The sequence below is a fragment of the Acanthamoeba castellanii genome, assembly GCF_000313135.1.
Source record: "Acanthamoeba castellanii str. Neff unplaced genomic scaffold scf7180000084645, whole genome shotgun sequence".
Taxonomy (NCBI): domain Eukaryota; phylum Discosea; order Longamoebia; family Acanthamoebidae; genus Acanthamoeba; species Acanthamoeba castellanii.
In genome coordinates, this window is record NW_004457313.1 from 1,123,151 (window position 1) to 1,141,052 (window position 17,902).

At 57.1% G+C, this 17,902-nt stretch overlaps 7 protein-coding genes across 7 annotated transcripts; 3 read left to right on the forward strand and 4 right to left on the reverse strand.

Moving 5' to 3' along the window:
- Window positions 1–285: 285 nt before the first annotated feature.
- ACA1_096950 (RNA recognition motif domain containing protein) lies at window positions 286–1,766 on the forward strand (the record flags this gene model as incomplete). Its single annotated transcript, XM_004334977.1, has 7 exons — window positions 286–352; window positions 426–526; window positions 569–734; window positions 818–900; window positions 1,025–1,163; window positions 1,277–1,394; window positions 1,475–1,766. 7 exons carry the CDS (start codon window positions 286–288, stop codon window positions 1,764–1,766), a joined length of 966 nt encoding a protein of 321 aa, XP_004335025.1.
- Window positions 1,767–2,099: 333 nt separating this feature from the next.
- ACA1_096960 (uncharacterized protein) lies at window positions 2,100–3,974 on the reverse strand (the record flags this gene model as incomplete). Its single annotated transcript, XM_004334978.1, has 6 exons — window positions 2,100–2,160; window positions 2,207–2,502; window positions 2,597–2,725; window positions 2,807–2,988; window positions 3,114–3,776; window positions 3,872–3,974. The coding sequence occupies 6 exons, from the start codon at window positions 3,972–3,974 to the stop codon at window positions 2,100–2,102; spliced, it is 1,434 nt and encodes a 477-aa protein (XP_004335026.1).
- Window positions 3,975–5,046: 1,072 nt separating this feature from the next.
- Window positions 5,047–6,443, reverse strand: ACA1_096970 (NADH cytochrome b reductase, putative; the record flags this gene model as incomplete). Its single annotated transcript, XM_004334979.1, has 6 exons — window positions 5,047–5,199; window positions 5,324–5,492; window positions 5,557–5,702; window positions 5,825–5,903; window positions 5,992–6,178; window positions 6,272–6,443. The coding sequence occupies 6 exons, from the start codon at window positions 6,441–6,443 to the stop codon at window positions 5,047–5,049; spliced, it is 906 nt and encodes a 301-aa protein (XP_004335027.1).
- Window positions 6,444–7,010: 567 nt separating this feature from the next.
- On the reverse strand, window positions 7,011–7,679 carry ACA1_096980 (serine/threonine protein kinase; the record flags this gene model as incomplete). The annotated part of the gene is made up of 1 exon (XM_004334980.1): window positions 7,011–7,679. The coding sequence occupies one exon, from the start codon at window positions 7,677–7,679 to the stop codon at window positions 7,011–7,013; it is 669 nt and encodes a 222-aa protein (XP_004335028.1).
- Window positions 7,680–8,537: 858 nt separating this feature from the next.
- ACA1_096990 (Peroxin 1 (Pex1), putative) lies at window positions 8,538–14,611 on the forward strand (the record flags this gene model as incomplete). Its single annotated transcript, XM_004334981.1, has 26 exons — window positions 8,538–8,789; window positions 8,886–8,969; window positions 9,067–9,181; window positions 9,274–9,384; window positions 9,464–9,734; window positions 9,836–9,998; window positions 10,106–10,212; window positions 10,299–10,386; window positions 10,423–10,519; window positions 10,604–11,012; window positions 11,169–11,290; window positions 11,382–11,486; window positions 11,568–11,722; window positions 11,814–11,916; window positions 12,005–12,138; window positions 12,245–12,422; window positions 12,504–12,632; window positions 12,710–12,806; window positions 13,161–13,284; window positions 13,349–13,476; window positions 13,542–13,646; window positions 13,722–13,815; window positions 13,875–14,034; window positions 14,109–14,215; window positions 14,297–14,466; window positions 14,536–14,611. 26 exons carry the CDS (start codon window positions 8,538–8,540, stop codon window positions 14,609–14,611), a joined length of 3,684 nt encoding a protein of 1,227 aa, XP_004335029.1.
- A 380-nt stretch (window positions 14,612–14,991) lies between these two features.
- On the forward strand, window positions 14,992–15,865 carry ACA1_097000 (ribosomal family s4e, putative; the record flags this gene model as incomplete). The annotated part of the gene is made up of 3 exons (XM_004334982.1): window positions 14,992–15,187; window positions 15,264–15,499; window positions 15,569–15,865. 3 exons carry the CDS (start codon window positions 14,992–14,994, stop codon window positions 15,863–15,865), a joined length of 729 nt encoding a protein of 242 aa, XP_004335030.1.
- A 208-nt stretch (window positions 15,866–16,073) lies between these two features.
- On the reverse strand, window positions 16,074–17,320 carry ACA1_097010 (uncharacterized protein; the record flags this gene model as incomplete). Its single annotated transcript, XM_004334983.1, has 5 exons — window positions 16,074–16,240; window positions 16,318–16,488; window positions 16,556–16,881; window positions 16,947–17,217; window positions 17,302–17,320. The coding sequence occupies 5 exons, from the start codon at window positions 17,318–17,320 to the stop codon at window positions 16,074–16,076; spliced, it is 954 nt and encodes a 317-aa protein (XP_004335031.1).
- Between the last annotated feature and the right edge of the window lie 582 nt (window positions 17,321–17,902).

Genomic DNA, 17,902 nt, shown 5'->3' on the forward strand with positions numbered 1-17,902 from the left:
TCAAAGGTCAATTTAACCGTGAGCGAAAGACATCAAGAGCAGCTCCACGCACCTGTGCCTGTGTGAAGCGGATTGTAGATGAGAGCCTGACCACTGGGTCCTATTCAGACCTTTGGGTGTAGGCAAAATCAAGGGAGGCAAGATCAATTCCCGGGGATCTTTGGAAGCTGGATAAAGCTGGGCACCCCTACCTTTTTCCTTAACTTTTCTCTGTCCACCATTTCTTCACCCGCAACATTCGAATCAATCCATCATCGCCACTTGTGGACTTGAACTCCAAGAAGAATGAGCTATCGGGACCGAGACTACGAAAGATCTTCGCCCGCTTTGTCGGGAGCCGGCGGCGACTACCGTACTTACTCACGCACATGAAATCATTTTTTTGGCGGATGGACATTCACCCCCCCCCTCTGCCATCGCACCAGAAATGGAGGTGCAGGAGGACACGGTCTACGTGTCTGGTCTGCCGCCTGAGACCACTGTGGATAATCTGGGCGAGCTGTTCGGATCCATCGGCATCATCAAGGTTTCTATTCTTATTACATAAGCGCTCAGCGCGGCACCCCAGTGTCCCTCACGCCCCTTCTTCTTGATGCGGCAATCCATCCACAACTACTGTGTGGCCGATCAGATCGACAAGAAGAAGCGACCCAACGAGAAGAAGATTTACGTCTACACCGACAAGGCTACGGGCAAGCCCAAGGGCGATGCCACCGTGACGTATGACGATCCGGGTACGGGCCACGCACTACTCAATTCCTGAAGAAAAATGCAACGGCACACGTCTTGATGTTCTGTTCTAATCGATTATGTGCAGAGGCGGCCAAGGCTGCGATCAACTGGTTCAACAACACCGAGTTCATGGGTTCCAAGATCAAGGTCGAGATTGCCCAGAGGAAGGTACGCCGAACCACTCCGCACGCCACCCACTCGCCCCTGCAGCACCCGCTGCCTTGCGTGGCCCTCACCACTCAACGTCGACGTCTGCGCCCTGTTGTGCCCGCTACCCTGCGCTGGTCGGCAGGTCGCTACGGAGGTGCTCGCGCGCCGGGGAAGAATGAACAGCGGATTCGGGCGCGGCGGCGGACGTGGCGGCGGCCGCGGGAGAGGAAGAGACAGGGACGAAGATGACGGCGGCTATGGCGGCGGTGGATACGGCGATGGTATGGCTCCCCATCCATTTATTTCTGACGCTTGGCTGCTCTCTCAGGTGTGCTGGCTGGCTGGCTCTTACTAAGACTCGACGACCCTCGTCGTCATCGTCTCACTCTTGCAGCGGGCGGCGATGCTTACGGCGGCGGCTACAACTACGGTGCCGAAGGCGGCGGCGGCGGCGGTGGACGCGGCGGTCCTCCGCAAGCGCGCGAGGGCGACTGGGCGTGCCCCGACCCCGGGTACCTTAATCCCGTCCCTCCCCTCGCGTTCAGTGTGTCGTGTGTTCTTCTCTTACACACCCGGTGCGTCGACTGTGCAGATGCGGCAACGTGAACTGGGCGCGGCGTTCGACGTGCAACAAATGCAACACGCCCAAGCCTGGCGGCGGCGGCGGCGGCGGCGGCGGCTATGGAGGCCGAGGCGACCGCGACAGCGGCTACGGCGGAAGGGACGGTGGCAGGGACAGCCGAGGCGGCGGCTACGGCGGCAGGGACGGCGGAAGAGACAGCCGAGGCGGCGGCAGGTACGACGATGCCGATGACAGGGGCTACGGCAAGCAGACCTCTTCCTACTCCTCGAGCAGAAGGGACAACCGAGACAGGCCCTACTAAACATCCACCCTTTCATCCCTCTCTTTTGGGCTACTTCCTTCTTCACCTTCATCAAGAAAACTTTGCTGCACAACAAACCGAGGTCCTCAGTCGCGTTCCCCTCGTTTGTGTGTTGTCGTTACTTTGGATGACGCCAGTTCCCAGCAGGAGCCTCCACGCCTGCCATCCGCACGCGGCGTCCACAAGTTCAGCGTGTCGTGTGTCGTGTGACTTGATACCTATCTACACAGATTAAAGAGAAAGCCTCGTGTCCTTCTCACCATCCTTCTCGATCCCTCTGTTCTCCTTGTTCTTCTTCCTCGCAACATCTCTGTTAATGAGGGAGCATTGATATCAGTTGACGACCATTGCGACGAGTACTGCTTGAAGCAGAGGAAGGAAGGAGGCGTTGGACCTGTCCGGGGAGAAGCTCGGCGATGATAGCCTTGAGAGCTGCGTACTCGCACGCTTGCGCTGCCTTTAGCATGCGCTGCCACACGGCGGGCTTAAGATGATGAGCCCAGAACGTGCGCAGCGTCTTGGCGTCCTCCTCGGCCTGGATCTCGCGGAAGGTCATCGTGTTGGTGCTGTGGAAGACTGTCCGCACCACCATCTCCAGGTCGTGCGAGAACGCCGGCTTGTACTGATGACCTCTCTCCCAGCTGTCGAGTATTTCGTCGGGCGCGTGTTGGAGGGCTCCGTCGAAGTCTGCCAGCACGCCAGCCGCCGCGGCCGAGCCCCAATCGTTGAGGAAAACCTACGATGTGGTCATCGTGGGGACATTGTAGTGTTGGTCAGCTATGAGGACTGCCAAGCGCCCAACACCACCAACTTCAAGGAAGGGAGTGTACTTGAGTGGTTCCCTTGATTCGAAAGAAGTTGTTCAAGCGGACGTCGCGGTGGACCAGGCCACATTTCCTGTGGGCTTGCTCGAGGATGTTGATGAGCTGCACAAAGTCATCCAGATTGGCGAGCGCATCCTGGCGAGTGAAAAGTGCATTAAAGTTAGCATCGCTAAGCGCAGTTGTATGCTGTTGGTGGTTGCCAGGCCATGATAGTACCATGGAGTGAACTGATGATGCAAACTTATCTCCAACCGGTTGCAGGATCAGAACGTCGCCCACTGTGCCCAGAACGCGCGGTACCAGGCTACCCAGCGTTTTCACTGCGCCCAAATTCATCCACTCTCGAGTCAGAGCCTCTGGTCTGTTCTCGTTAAACCGCTTGATGACGACCTCCTCTCCTGCATCCTCAGCGCGTGCATCCATCCATATTAAATGAGTGAGCATGAGAAGCAGGTCATACAGTTTGAAAGAGCTCTCTGTAGTAAGGCGCTCCATAATGGTGGATGCAAGGTGGTGGTAGTACCGTTTAGCTCGCCGGAGAAGACGACTGCTGAGCCACCGCTTCCAAGGTAGTCCTTCACGTGGACGGGCGCACCGCGGATTTCTACCTTGAGGCCTTCGTAGTCTGGGCTCTCGAGCAGAGTGGCTAGCCCCCAGGCTCCGTCCTCGACGAGTTGCATCGGAGGCCCTTCGTGAAGCTGCTTCTTCGGTTTTACCACGAGCCTGAAGAACTGGATCAAAACGCCGTCGCTGAGGAACCCAAACATCGACGAGCGCCAGGGCTGATAGTTGAGGAGCAGCTCCTCGAGGAAGGATTCGAGATGGCCCTTCTCTTCGTCGTCGAAATCATCCTTGCCAGCCGAGCGTCTCCCCTTTAGCTCGCCGATGAGCGCGATATGGGCCACACTTTGGGGTTGGCCAGCGAGGTAGCCCACGACGTCGGGCTTGCGGGAGCCGAACGAGGTCGTAGTGTGCTTGTCCACAAGGATGACCTTGCCTCTTGGAAGACGACGGATGATGCTCGACCAAAAGGGTTGGACTACCCCGCTCTCGGTCGACCCAAGCCGGGGTGGGTGTGCGGCGAAGAGGGATGCCCAGTCCGGTGGCTCTCCGAAGACCAAGGGCAACGTCTGCAGCCGCTTCACGTCGAGCTTCTGATAGCGCTCTCGGTGGGAGCTGGGTGTAGCTGATGAAGGAATGAAGTTCTGATCAGCACCACTCTACTCCTTTTCAAGCTACGCGCAACCAGAGACGAGGATACAAATAGGCTGCAAAGCGTACCAGTCTGTTTGCCTTCACCCATTGAAGACTTCACGAGTAGCCTGAGCTCAGCCATTTCTTTGCGGTTCCTGGTTTCGCGTGCAGCATTCATCTCCTCGATCATCTTGGTGTGTTCCAACAGCTGGCGCACTGAGTGGAAAGAGCCAGCTCACATGTAAGCTCGCATGTAAGCATTTCACTCAAGAATGGAAGCGTGCCTTGGCGGGCCGAGGCGGGCCGTAGTGGGCTTGGGATTTCCGGATTGGCTAGATATATGCACACAAAAGCAATGGTTCAAGATTATTAATAGATTATTAATCAGGGGCCGAAGAGGTAAGAAAGAAGAACCGCTATCAGAGATGCATTTACACGGATTGGCACTGCAGCTACTGCACTCCATTTCGCGGCAGAGAAAGGTAAGACTTCTTGTTTTGGCGCCAAAATGTGTGTCGACGTGTTTGGAAGGCGTCCAGTAGCGGTGGGTGGTGTTGTTGATCCGGTTCCGGGGGCGCCTGGTACAGGTCGTAGAGGGCCTGCACCTTCGAAGCGGCCTACTGCTCAACCCGCGCCTCATCTGCCCGTCGACACAGGCCTGCGGCCTCTTCAGCCGATGCGTCGGCGCCTCACCCATCATGAAAGGCAGTAACACGACACACGACATACACAACACGCGCCTTGAATGCGTGTGCGGTACACTACACTGTGGTATTATTAAATAGTCTTGCGCGGAACGCTGGTTCGAGTACCTCGGGAGTGAGTGCGTCCCAGGACTTGAGATCGTCCGCGTTGAGAGACTGCACGCCGATGGGGCATCAATGAACCCAGCACCTCTTCCACCTCCGTCTGTATGCGTGCACCACACGTGTCAACCAACGTGACGGTGCGCGCTTGTGCTCTTGCAAGAGGGAACAGCATTGTGATACACCACGCGATGTGATGAAGTGGACGCCGTCTGCTGAGCATCCGGGTGGCCCCTATCGTTGGTAAGGAGATGAGACGTTGCAGTACGCTTCATCTTTGCATTATTCTTTTAGATTTTAGATTTCATAAATAACTGAAAAGCAGGACGAGGCGTGGCAAAAGCGCTGAAACGGCAGTGTCTGTGCCGCTGCTTCGAGGATCATTTCGATCCTCTTCTTTCGACTCGGTCTCGCTGTGGTGGTTGATCCTCTTCTTCCTTGTCTCTCGTGATCGACTTAGAACTTGAAGTACTGGTTCTCGCTGTAGCCGAGCTTCTGCAGATTGCCGATCTGCGCGTTGACCATGGGGGTCGGGCCGCACATGAGGATCATGACATCGTCCGCAGGGGCCGGGCAGTGCTCGGCCACCATGTCGGCCGTGATGAAGCCCTGGCTGTACTTCCAGTCCGCGGGAGGCTTTGTGTGTGTGTGTGTGTGTGTGTGTGTGTGTGGACAGCGTCAGCAGCAAGCAGAAGGAGGAGAAGAAAAACAAAGAAAGCCAGGGGAGCATTACCTTGTCAAGAGTGTAGTGGAGCTTGAAGCGGTCGGGGTTCTTGGCCGCGAGGTCCTCGAGGGTGGAACGCACGAGGATGTCGTCCTCGGCGACATTGGCGAAGATGAGAGAGACCTGGGTGCGGTCAGCGGGGTTCTTGAGGATGGCCTGGATGACCTGCAGCATCGGTCTGTCGTGGCAGGAGTGAGACGCAGCACACACATAGCACACGCCGAGAGAGGTTCAAAACGTACGTGATGCCGGTGCCACCAGCAAGCATGCCGAAGGCGCGCTTCATGTTGGGCGTGTAGGTGAACAGACCCTTGGGACCCTTCACGTCGATCAGCTCGCCGACCTTCATGTTGTCAATGTACTGCGACATCTTGCCCTGAGGGTAGACCTGTAGCGGACGTCATGGAGCAGCACATGAAGTGTCAGCGCCTACACAACACAGCTTTACTCAAAGAAACAGGCCGGCACGCCAGCGAAGTGCAGAGCGAAAAGGGGACGTGCCTTGATGACAAGATCGAAGTGACCGAGGTCGTCGTCAGAGGAAGTGGGCGTGTAGGGGCGGTAGACCTCCTTGCCATCAATTACAGCCCTGGAGCCAACGAAGATTAATATCTGAACAATAAAAATAGAAGAATCATCTCTCCGCGGAAGGATGCATGCATGTGTGGGGCAGGTACCTGAACGACATGTGCTGGCCGATGGGCAGGCCGAGAACGTCGGTCTCGTTGGGCAGGGCGAATCGGTACAGGCGAGTGTTGTGGTTGAGCTCGATCCTCTCCTTGAGCGCAAACTTCTGGAATTTGGAGGGGTCGAGGACGCCGGTGCGGACAGGAGCGGGCCGGGCAGCGGGCACATCCTTGGACACTACGCAATGATGATAATCAATGCGAAAAGCAGATGCGTTGGTAACGATTACAAAGATCAATCACAATTTCACTAATTAGTAAAACGGCGCACCCTCTTTACCCTTGCCGACTACATTGTCAGCCTTCTTGGCCGGCTGGGCGCTGTCGGAGGCGAACAAGAACCGACCGACGGCAAAGATGGTGATAGCGCCGACGATGAGGCCGCCGATGACGGTCGGATCAGACAGATTGATGAAATCGGAGAGAGCCAGCAGGAGAGCCATCGCGATGATCTGATGTCACACAGCTGGGGCCGGGAGAGATGCACAATCAAAAAGAAAGACAATATTGCTCTGTTTTGGCGGGAGTACGGAGTCACTCTCCACCACCCATTGGGCAAGAAGCCTTCCCTGCCCGCGGTTTACCAGGGACCGCCCCTGAACGGAGTTGGCAAGCCGGTAATCGCCGCCACGTCTTCATCTTCGTCTTCCATCAAAGAATGCCCGTTTTGATTTGTTTTTGAAATCGAATCGAATGTATTCTGAAGTCAGAACATTGACCGAACGTAAAAAGTAGGGGGTACAAGCGGTTGGGGGAATAGGGGGGGGGATTGGAAAACGGTGCCGGCGAGACGACGCCAGTATCTCCCGAGAGGCCGGACAAAATGGAGAGGTCGAGATCGCTCTCGGTCGTAGATGAGGGGATGTATGGGAGGGCCGCCGTTGATCGGGAGGTGGTAGTCGGCAGAGAGGGTCGAATCGCAAAGTGGGTGGTCGTCGGGTCATCGCATCGGCACCGGATCGTAGATAAATAGTGCGGGTTTGGGGGTTGTCAGGGTTCAATCCATCCTCTTACATAAGTATACAGCAACCCTTGCCGGCGTCCTTCTCCTTGCCCTCGCCCTTGCCGCCCTTCTTGCCGTCGTCCTTGGGCTTGTCGCCGCCCTTCTTGCCGTCGCCATCCTTGGGCTTACCGCCGTCCTTGGGCTTGCCGGCATCCTTGGGCTCGGCCTTGGCGGGCTTGGCGTCGCTCGAATCATCGTCGTCGTCGGACGAGGAGCTGGACTCGCCATCGTCGCCCGATCCGTCAGACTCGGAGGAAGAGCTCTCCTCCTCCTCGGAGGAGGACGACTCATCATCGTCGCCGCCGGAGGCAGCATCCTTGGTGGGCTCCTTGGGGGCTCTCTCGCCGCCCTCCGAAGACTCCTCCTCGGAAGATGACGACTCCTCCTCAGACGAAGAAGACTCATCGTCATCGTCGGATTCCTCCTCCTTGGCGGCCTCCTTCTTCTCGGCGGGGGCGGCAGCGGCGGCCTCCCTCTTGGCAGGGGCCTCCTGCTTCTCAGACTCCTCCTCCTCGGAGCTGGATTCCTCCTCCGAAGACGAAGACTCCTCCTCCGACGAAGATTCCTCGTCCTTCGACTCCTTCTTGGCGTTTCCCTTCTCTTCGGTCGTCGTCTCTTCCTCAGAGCTGCTCTCCACCTCCGAGGAGGACGAGCTGCTTTCTTCCTTGTCGCTCATGCTGAGTGGTTAATGTGGTGACGGGAATTGGTTTTCGGCCGAGCCCTGCGTAATTGAAGGTAACATGCGTGTAAGAACAAGCATCATGATGACCTAGGCCCACTTGAGAGTGAGGCGCACAGCGAAAACAATGAAAGCCGTAACCGGGAATGAAGAAAAAGTGTGATGTGGTCAAAAGATGCCAAAATGATGCATTGACACTTCAAATTTGGTGTCTAGCAGTGAGAAAAGAGTGGTAGAGACCCAAGATGAACAAAGGTGGTCACAATGTGCCACAAACACCAAGAATTTCAGACGCTACACGCCAACAAAACAAAATTGAAAACGACCCGCCTGCCTTCACTGGTAACCGAGACGAACCAGTGTTCGCAAGGTGCGGCGCGCTGTGCGAGTGTGGGGAGTCGTACGGTTTGGGTGTCGTAAAGAAGCAGAAGAAGATGGGCCGAGGCACACAGAGACTTTATGCTAGACAGACGAAGCAAAAGAATGACACGGCCTCGTCCCAAACCACAACCGCTGCGTGCGGGTCTCATTGGCTCGCGTAGCTGTGCGCCCGGCAATATCCCCGGACCGAAGCGCGCTGCTGTCGCGGTTTTCGCGCCCACGCTCAAACTGCCCTTTCTCCTCATTGGTAGCCTCAAATATTAAACGTAGACTATTAAATTAATTAGCGGAGTGACGGGGTTCGGACCTAAAGCAGCAAACGGCAACCGCACGTGGCAACTTCGCCGAACCGTGGTCGGCGACAAAAACAAAGATCGTTGGCATGCGAGGTATTTAATGAATGTGGATTATCCACACGAATGCCGGAAAATTGTCATTTCTTTCATTTTCTTTGCACCGAGGCCGAACACAAAGATGAAGTTAGAGGTGATTCACTGCACTGAGGCGAATTGCTTCGTCAAGCTGCCGCCGCAGATCGTGGCATCGATCTTTGACCAGGCGCCCGGCAAGTTCAGCTCGCTGGCGCTCGAGGTCAGCTGGCTCGGCCCCGGATATAAACTACAGAGGGTGGCTGTCGGCTGGGCAGGCGAAGCTTCCCTCGGGGAAGATGTGCTCGAGGTGCCTTTGGAGCTCGCGCGCAGCATCAAACTGCCACAAAACCAACAGGTGCGTGCCTCCTCAAAAGACACAAAACAATCAAAAAAAAAAAAAGAAAAGAAAGAAGAGAATAAATAAATACATTACTCACCAATGGTGGTGCAGGTGGAAGTGAAGGTGCTCAAGCAGGTGCCACAGGCCACCCAAGTGATGGTCGAGCCAGCCAGCCCTGATGACTGGGAGATCGTGGTACGCCGCACTCAAACAGCATTGCCCGTACAGTGATCGCGCGCGTTGGGCTCTTTTGAACCTGAGCCTCCTTTCTTTGTCACCCACTCTTCATCAGGAGCGCAACCAGAGCTATCTGGAAGAGCAAATCCTGAATCAGGTCAACGTGGTCTTTGAAGGACAGATCTTTCCGGCGTGGATTAGCAGGCAAACCGTGGTTCGCCTCAAGATCGGTACACACGCACCTACAGCCAAGAAAACGACGTTACGTTGGAGCCAGCCTCACACATTCACTCACCCGTGGTTGGTCGCTGTGGGTCTTTAGTGTCCACTGCGCCAGCGCCGCGCGTCCGGCTGGCCAGGGGGTCGGAAATCGTCATCGCGCCCAAGCCGCGTCACATGAACAACGCTGCGGGTTGCGACCTTCTTCCTCCCCGTGCCTCCGTCGCGTTGTTGGGCGACTAACATCAACTAACACAACGGCGCCTACTTGTGTCACTGCTGCGAAAAAGCAGGCGACAAGTCGGCCGTGTTCGGCCCGGCTGTGGTGAACGCGCGCAAGGTAAAGGTGCGCCGGCTACGGGTCCAGGAGATGCGGCTGGCCGAGCACTCGCTCCGAGCGACAAGCGAAAGCGAAGAAGACGAAGCCGCCGCCGCGAGCGATATGGAATCCACGTCGACCGCCAGCAGCGACGATGGGTCTGCCTGTGACCGATGGTGGGGCCGGGCGCTCCCACCACCCGCCCACTGCGCCCTCGTTCACCCCGAGGACCTGGTCTCCTTCGGGTACCGACCTGGCTTGCCCACCCTCTTCAGTTCTGTAGAGGGTTCAGGTTCGAAGATAGGAAACAGAGTAACTCTGTTGACTATTGGCTTTCTGTGGTCAGGTGGAAGGACGGCGACATCATCTTCGTCTCCGGCCTGGCGTCGAAGGCGCTCAAGCGGGAGAAGGACAAGGACAAAGACGCCCGGATGCTCATGAGCTCCGCGCCCAACGCCGCGCCGGGCTTGTCCCCGCAGCACGTCGCCGCCATATCGCTACAGCCCAAGGTACCCCTGCGCTTTCTTGTCTACGATGCCTCCCCGCGCGCGCGGGAACGCCCTCGGGCCTGGGAGACGATGGCTGCGCATATAACTCAAGCACACGTGTTGTGCAGGCCGCATTTCTTCGCGTGTATGCGCATTCGGAAGTGGCCCCGCGCCACATCATGCTCAACGAAAAGGTGCGCCAAGCGCTGCGACTCAAGCTGTTGGCCACTCTCAGGTTCGTTCTTGTCATTTTGTCGAGCACTCGCTCGCCGTCGATCGAGGGAAAGATCGTAACGATCGGGTGACGGCGTTGTTTTGCAGGGCTCAGCCGGTTCACCACCCGCCCTTGAAGTTCCAGTCCGTCCAGCTGCGGCGGATCACTTGGGCACAGACCAACGCAACGAGCCCTGTGCACCCTGCGTATCCACCGCCCCGGCCTTTGCAGTGCAATGCGGGCATCGCATCGATGAATATTCTGATCCGTTTTCTCTTCGCGAACAGGCCTCAGCTGTCCGCGGACATCGTCAGCCAGGCATTCCAGGGTATGAACTCGCTAGTCTCTCCGCTCGGCTCGGCTTGACGTGCGTTGGTTCACTCATTTCTGAACACTTCACCTCACCGCACAGATTGGCTCTACTCGACGCTCCAAGGCGAAGCGGCAGCGGCGGGCGTGCAGCGGAGTGGAGCCGAGGGTGCGGCGACGATGCCGCTCACCAATGGAAGCGTTGTTTCCCTCTCCATTCCACTGCGACCCGCCCCTCTGCGCCGGGTCTCGGAAGAAGACGGCGCCGCTGCCGGCGATGATGAAGTCACGGAGGACTTTGCAGTGTTCTTCGACGTGCCGCTCCTCACCGGCCCCGGAAAGGCCGCCACGAACGGGAGCAACACCAACGATGCCAGGTCTGTGGTGGTGCCGGCTTTGCCCAACACCGACCTGAACCTCTACCTGCTGGGCGGCTACGACACCACGAAGCCGCTGCCGTTCCACATCTCCTACGACGCGTCGAGGCTCGCCTATGACGGACCCGCACCTTGGTACACACACTCCGCCGCTCCGCGGTCTGTTCGCTCGATCAAACCGCCGCGTGCGGGCCTCGATGGCGAACCGCATTCGCTGTGCGCACGGCAATATCTCCGCATTGGCTCCCTCACTCACACATCCTTTCTCCCCTCCCGACTCCTTCACTCCAGGCCGTTCTCCGGCGACCTCGCCGAACAGCTCGGCGCGCTGGACGAGCAGATGGTCAAGGCCTCCGGCACGCTCTCGCTCTGTCTCAAGTATGCCGACATCCAGCGACAGATGCACGCGCCGCGTACGCACGCCACAGTCATTATTATTATTATTATTTATTAATGCATCCCTGCATCGCTGAACTCACTGCAACGCCGCGTCGCATTCGATAGCGCCCACGGGCATGGTGCTGTTGCACGGACTTCACGGCTGCGGGAAATCGACGCTGGCGCAAGCCCTTGCCCAGAAGTTTGCCACGGACCCCCACTGCCTCGCCTGTACCGCCGCCTCTTCTTCGCCTCTCCTGCAAGTGCATCGCGGAGAGACACTTGACCCTCCACACGATCGCACGCGCGCAGATCCTCAGTTCATGTCGTGCGGTCAGTTTGTGAACGCTCGGATTGAGGCGATCAAGGCCAAGTGGCGCCAAATGATCCGCGAGGGAATCAAAAACGGACCGGCGGTGATTGTGTTGGACGACCTCGACCTGCTCTGCCCCGCCGAGCAAGAACTCGTACGCCGCCACATTTTAACCGTGAGCTCCTTTTGCTCTTACCTCACACAACACACAACACACAACACACACACACACACACACACACAAGCAAATGGCTGGTGACTCGCGCGGCCCGACGCTCGCGGACTACCTTGAGGGACTGCTCGCCATGCTGGAGGACTTTGTCGCCGATGCCACGCTTCACAGCAAAGGTATGATCCGTACGCGCCCTCTCGTACGTGCCGCCGCGTGTAGTTTCTTGCTCACGTGTGCGTGCTTCGGTGGTTGGCGTGGTCGCAGTGGCCGAGAGTCGCCGAGTCGCAATCATCGCCACGGTGCAGTCGCTCTCGGGTCTCCACCCCAAGCTTCAGACGATCGGTTCCCTGGCGCTGGCCGTGGAGCTGCCTCCGCCTTCGCGCGAGGGCCGAATTGAGGTGCGGCGCTGGACCACGTCGCCCTACTAACTACTCGAGCTCGAGATGACGGCGCCACATGTGCTCACACTCACCGCGACGTCTATCTCGCACCTATTGCACGCAGATCATGCGAAAGATTCTCAAGGCCAAGAACCTGTCCCACGACGTCGACTCGCTCGACCTTGCCCAAGTGGCAATGGTCACCGAGGGCTGCCTCGGTGCAGATCTGAAGGTGCTGGTGGAGAGGGCCATGCAGGCCGCTTCGATGCGCTACATCAAGGCCAGGCCGAAGGGCTCGAGGGGTACGGCAGTCACGCCCTGACCCCCGTTGAGTGGACTCCACGATTCTGTACTCATTGCAACCCACACATCGGTCTCCACAGGTGCCGCCAGCACGCCCCAACTGGTGCTCACCACAGATGACTTCACAGAGGCGCAGAAGAACTTCACGCCATCATCACTCAAAGGCATCAACCTCCAGAAGTCGGACGTCGCGTGGAACGACATCGGCGGTACGCCATTCGCGCCGCGGTGTGGCCGCAACCCAACAAGAGTTTCTCTCACCATATCTCTTCACCGCCAACACCAGGTCTCGCGGAGGTGCGCCAGACGCTCAAGGAGACTCTGGAGTGGCCCACCAAGTATGCGCACCTCTACAAAGACGTGCCCATCCGCATGCGCTCCGGGTACGCCCACCTGCCACCTTTTTTCGCTCGGGTCGACAAATAATAGGCGAAAATTGCGAACCCATAATTTTTGGCGAGCTGGGCGAGGGATAAGTTGGACGGCGGCCCACCGTGAAAGTCATTGCACAGAGCCAGCAGCATAACGTATTGGTTTTTCGCCTTTTACTAAAGACCACCGTGTTGCTGGCTCACTCAATGTGCCTTCACTAATTTTTAGTATGGCCCCTTCGGGGTGCCGCCCTCTCTAAATCAAAAACAAAACTCCCAATTCACCCCATCTGAACGCTTGTGTGTGCGGCAGCGTTTATGATGAAGACTGCACTCGCTTTGCCTTACTCATGGACGCAATGTCAGATTGATGCTGTATGGCCCGCCGGGTTGCGGCAAGACGCTACTGGCCAGTGCGGTGGCGAAGGAGTGCGGGCTCAACTTCCTTAGCGTGAAGGCACGGCTCCTGCTTCGCCTTATCTTTACAAGGGTGGGGTATTGAGATGGGCACGGTGGGACTCACAGTGTTGATGCCGGGGCAATGCTTTCGACAGGGACCCGAACTGTTGAACAAATACATTGGTGCCACAGAGCAAGGAGTGAGAGATCTGTTCACACGGGCGTCTGCTGCAAAGCCATGCGTCCTTTTCTTTGACGAGTTCGACAGCATTGCGCCACGACGGTGCGTACGCCCTGGCCTCAACCGCGGCGCGTAGTTGCTCATTGCCACCTTCGCTGTCTATACAGAGGCCACGACAACACGGGCGTGACCGATCGAGTGGTGAATCAGCTGCTTACTCAGCTGGACGGCGTGGAGGGGCTCCAAGGAGTCTATGTGCTTGCCGCTACCAGGTAAGTCTTCTATCTACTCCTTAGCACCGCGCGGAGGGGAAGCTATTCGCTCACTCACCGGCTCCGGTTGCGCAGTCGCCCGGACCTCATCGATCCTGCCCTCCTTCGACCAGGCCGACTGGACAGATGCCTGTTCTGTAACCTCCCCACGCAGGAGGAGCGCGCTGACGTATTGCATCTTTCTCTTACGAGATCGTAGGTGATTCTGACTGACGGCGACCTGCACAGATTCTCCGCACGGTCAGCAAGAAGATCAGACTGGCCGACGACGTGTCGCTCGAGGAGGTCGCCAAATGGTGCGAGTATTACACTGGAGCCGACCTTCAGGCACTCCTCTACAATGCCCAGCTGCAGGCGATCCACGACCTGCTCGATACAGATGAGGACGGTCCGCCCTTGGGTATGAATAGTCCCTCTCCTTGCGCTAACTGGCATTATCCTAATATTGTGTCGCTGTTGAAGGTGGCAACGCTTCTCCGGTTGATCACAAGCAGCCGGTGCAGATTATACACCCGACCGCCACCGGCCACGCCATTTCGGACAGCGAACAGGCGGCCATCCGCAAGGAGGTGCGCCCGCACCCTCCAAAGCTATCGCCTCGCGTGAGTGGACATGCTAACCGCGCCCTCCTGTGGCTGTGGTCCACCCAGATGCACAAGCTCTACGAGATGCTGAAGAAAGATGGAGAAGCAGAGGAGCGGAAAGTGGACACCAACCTGGGAAACAGAACGCCCATCGTCAACCTACGCCATGTCCAAGAGGCCTTCCGTTCGTCCAACCCATCGGTATCGGCGACGGAGCGGAAACGCTATGAGGCCATGTATGCGACCATAACTCTTGTTCGCATCTGCTATCTTCGCTCTGGCTGACTTCTTTCCGTCCCTCCCAGTTACGACAACTTCATGTCAACCAGAGGAGACTTTGGCATGGCCGGTCCGGCCGACTCGCTCCAGACCCTGGCCTGAGCGTTGCCCGCGAAGAAAGTTTGTTGTTCTGGCATTTTTCGCATTCCATCATAAATCCCCATTTTTCCCGGCAAGAGCGAATGCCAGGCTGACGTCAGCAAGGGCTTTTTTCCTTCTTTACTTGGCTGCATCGTCCAGCTCGTTCTCTTTCTTTCTTTCCCTCCTCCCTCCATCGTAGAAGGCTTCACCACCATGGTTCGTGACTCCCCTCCGCTGCGTGGAGGCATTTCGGTTGAGCGTGATTAGATTGCTGAGGGATCGTACGCGAGGTTCGATATTCTTGCTAAATCGTTGTTCTCCCCTCCTCCAAACTCTAGCCTCGCGGACCCAAGAAGCACTTGAAGAGACTTAATGCTCCGGCCCACTGGATGCTGGACAAGATGGGCGGCACCTGGGCGCCCAAGCCCTCGGCTGGTCCCCACAAGATGAGGGAGTGCTTCCCCCTCGTCATCCTTCTGAGGAACCGTCTCAAGTACGCCCTCACCAAGAAGGAGGTCACCTCCATCCTCATGCAGAGGCTTGTGAAGGTCGACGGTAAGGTCAGGACCGACCCTACCTTCCCCGCTGGCTTCCAGGGTACGCTCTCTTCTCTCCTCTTCTTATTCTCAGGCTTCCATTTACCTACTCCGATTTCTTTGTTTGCGCCAAATAGATGTCATCACCATCGAGAAGACCGACGAGGTGTTCCGCCTCCTCTACGACACCAAGGGCAGGTTCATCGCCCACAGGATCTCGGCTGAGGAGTCCAAGTACAAGCTCGGCAAGGTCAGGCGCGTGGAGATCGGTAAGAAGGGTATCCCCTACCTTGTGACCCACGATGGCCGCACCATCCGTTACCCCGACCCCAGCATCAAGGTCCACGATACTGTCAAGATCGACCTTGAGACTGTACGTTTCGGCCCTCAGTTCTCATTCATCGCTCGCAGCTCATTGACGTTTGTTGTTGGCAATTTATAGGGCAAGATCGTTGACCACGTCAAGTTCGAAGCCGGCAACCTCTGCATGGTCACTGCTGGTCGCAACATCGGTCGCGTCGGTCTGATGGAGTCCCGTGAGCGTCACGCTGGTTCGTTCGACATCATTCACGTCAAGGATGCCGCCGGCCAGACCTTCGCCACCCGTGGCTCGAACGTGTTCATCATCGGCCAGACCACCAAGTCGCTCGTCTCGCTCCCCAAGAGGAAGGGCATCAAGACCTCCATCATCCAGGAGCAGCAGCACCGTCTTGCCAAGGAGAAGAAGTCGAGGAAGTAAATGGGGTAACTTCCAACCATCCATACACCCGCGAAGATCTGAGGAGGCTCATCTTCATGTGCAAACCGAGAGGCAAAAAAATAAATTTAAATCCAAAACATACTCAACAGATGCGAACTTGCCTCCAATTTTTTATTTTAACATAATAATGAAACCATAATAAAAAAGTCTCTTTATGACTGAATGCAAATTGGGAATGAGAGCCTCATCAGGCGCTGATGGAGGCGCCAGACCAGGTGTCGGCCGAAGGGAGAAGGCAGGCGGACTGCAGGGCGATGGTGGCGTTGCTGACGTCCAGATCGTAGGCGAACACCTTGACCATGCTGTCGGACGGGTACTGCCCAAACATCAGCACCTGCGTTCCATTCAACAGAACTGCAAGTAACCAACAATTAAAATAAGGACCAGCCAGCCAAGAGCGTGTTGTGTGTCGTGGCGCGACGTAGGCGTACCGGGAGCGATGAGCTTCGAGCCTTCGAGGCGGGGAATGGCGTGGGTGATGCCGGGCTGAGCCGACTGAGGAACACTGAAGGTGGTGATGGTCTGCACGTTGTCCTTCCACGCCTGCTCCGAGTACTTCTGCTGCACCACGTACATCACGCTGCCCCTGGGGTCCACCGTAACTGTATGTTTGACATTCACATTCAAAGTAAATTCTAGTTTAGTGATCAATAATCAGGGAATATGTACCGGCGACGACCTCCTCGGGTCCGTTGGTGAAGTACTTGGCGGACCAGGTGGGCGTGGGGCTCTTCAGATCGTACAGCTCGCCGATCAGGACGCGCTTCGAATCGGAGAGCCCTGCGTCGCCGACCACCATCAGGCCGCGACCGATGATGGGCACCACGGCCAAGGGCGGGAGGGTCAGGTAGGCGGTCCAGGCCAGCGCGCCGTCGGCCAGGCGCACCGCCGCCACCATGTCGTTGGTGCTCGAGGCAGTGGCCAGGAAGAAGTGCTCCTCCGACGCCGCCGCCGACGCCGCATAAGGCGGAGGCGCCAGCGGCACTACCAAATACCTACAGTGTTATAATACATAATTAATAAACCTTCGACAATAGAATAATGATAAAAATAAGAGTACCCGACGGCCTTGGTGGCGAGGTCGATGGAGAAGACGACGGGACCGGTACTGGGGCTGAGGGGCGCCACGAAGCAGGTCTTGGCGTTACAGGCGGTGACTCCGGAGCCCAAGATGTTGGGCAGGCCGGCGACCAGCTTGACGTCGTTGTAGGTCTGCGCGGTGTTGTCCAGACGGTACAGGGTGACGTTACGCGCCTGCGCGTTGAACTCGCTGAAGAGGAGCGGATTATGAGAGCCGGCAGCCACCAGCACGCACAGCAAAAGAGCAAGACCTGCCCCTCCACCAAACTCCTCGATTAGGTGTAAAACGCAACAACTCCGCCTAAACTGTACACTGATCTGATCCTTCATCGTACCGGTTGGGAGGAGGGTCATCACGTCGGTAAGGTTGGGAGAGGGCGAAACTGACGAAAGTCGGGGCCGGCAACCACCAGGAGGAGCAAAGTTGACCGATTGGTGTTTGAGAAATTGCACTCCGATCTCTTACTGGAACAGTTTAGGCCACAAAGAAGTTCCTCCAGGAGTTTTGGGAATTGTAATGTCCACCACGATGCCCAAGCACCACCTTGGTGCACAAAGTTGCTCTGCTCAGTCTGACCTCCCCTCGCCAGGCCAACATCTCAACACTTGTGTGCCACTTGAGCTGATTGTGTCATAGAGCAGCTTGGGCTCAGTGGGCCAGTGTGTGAATGTTGGATACGGCCATACTGCGCAGAAAGCACCGCTTCCCATCCGAACAGCGAAGTTAAGCTGCGCCAGGCGGTGTTAGTACTGGGGTGGGCGACCACCCGGGAATCCACCGTGCCGTATCCGTTTTACTCTCTCTCCACTCTTCTCTCCGTTAGCTTGTTGTGTGGCATCTCACGTCTCCAACCACCCTTTGCCCCCACACATTTTTTGGACCAGGATTCAGCACTGAGCAAGAAGGTGGGAAGTGGGAAGAAAAGAGAGCCACAA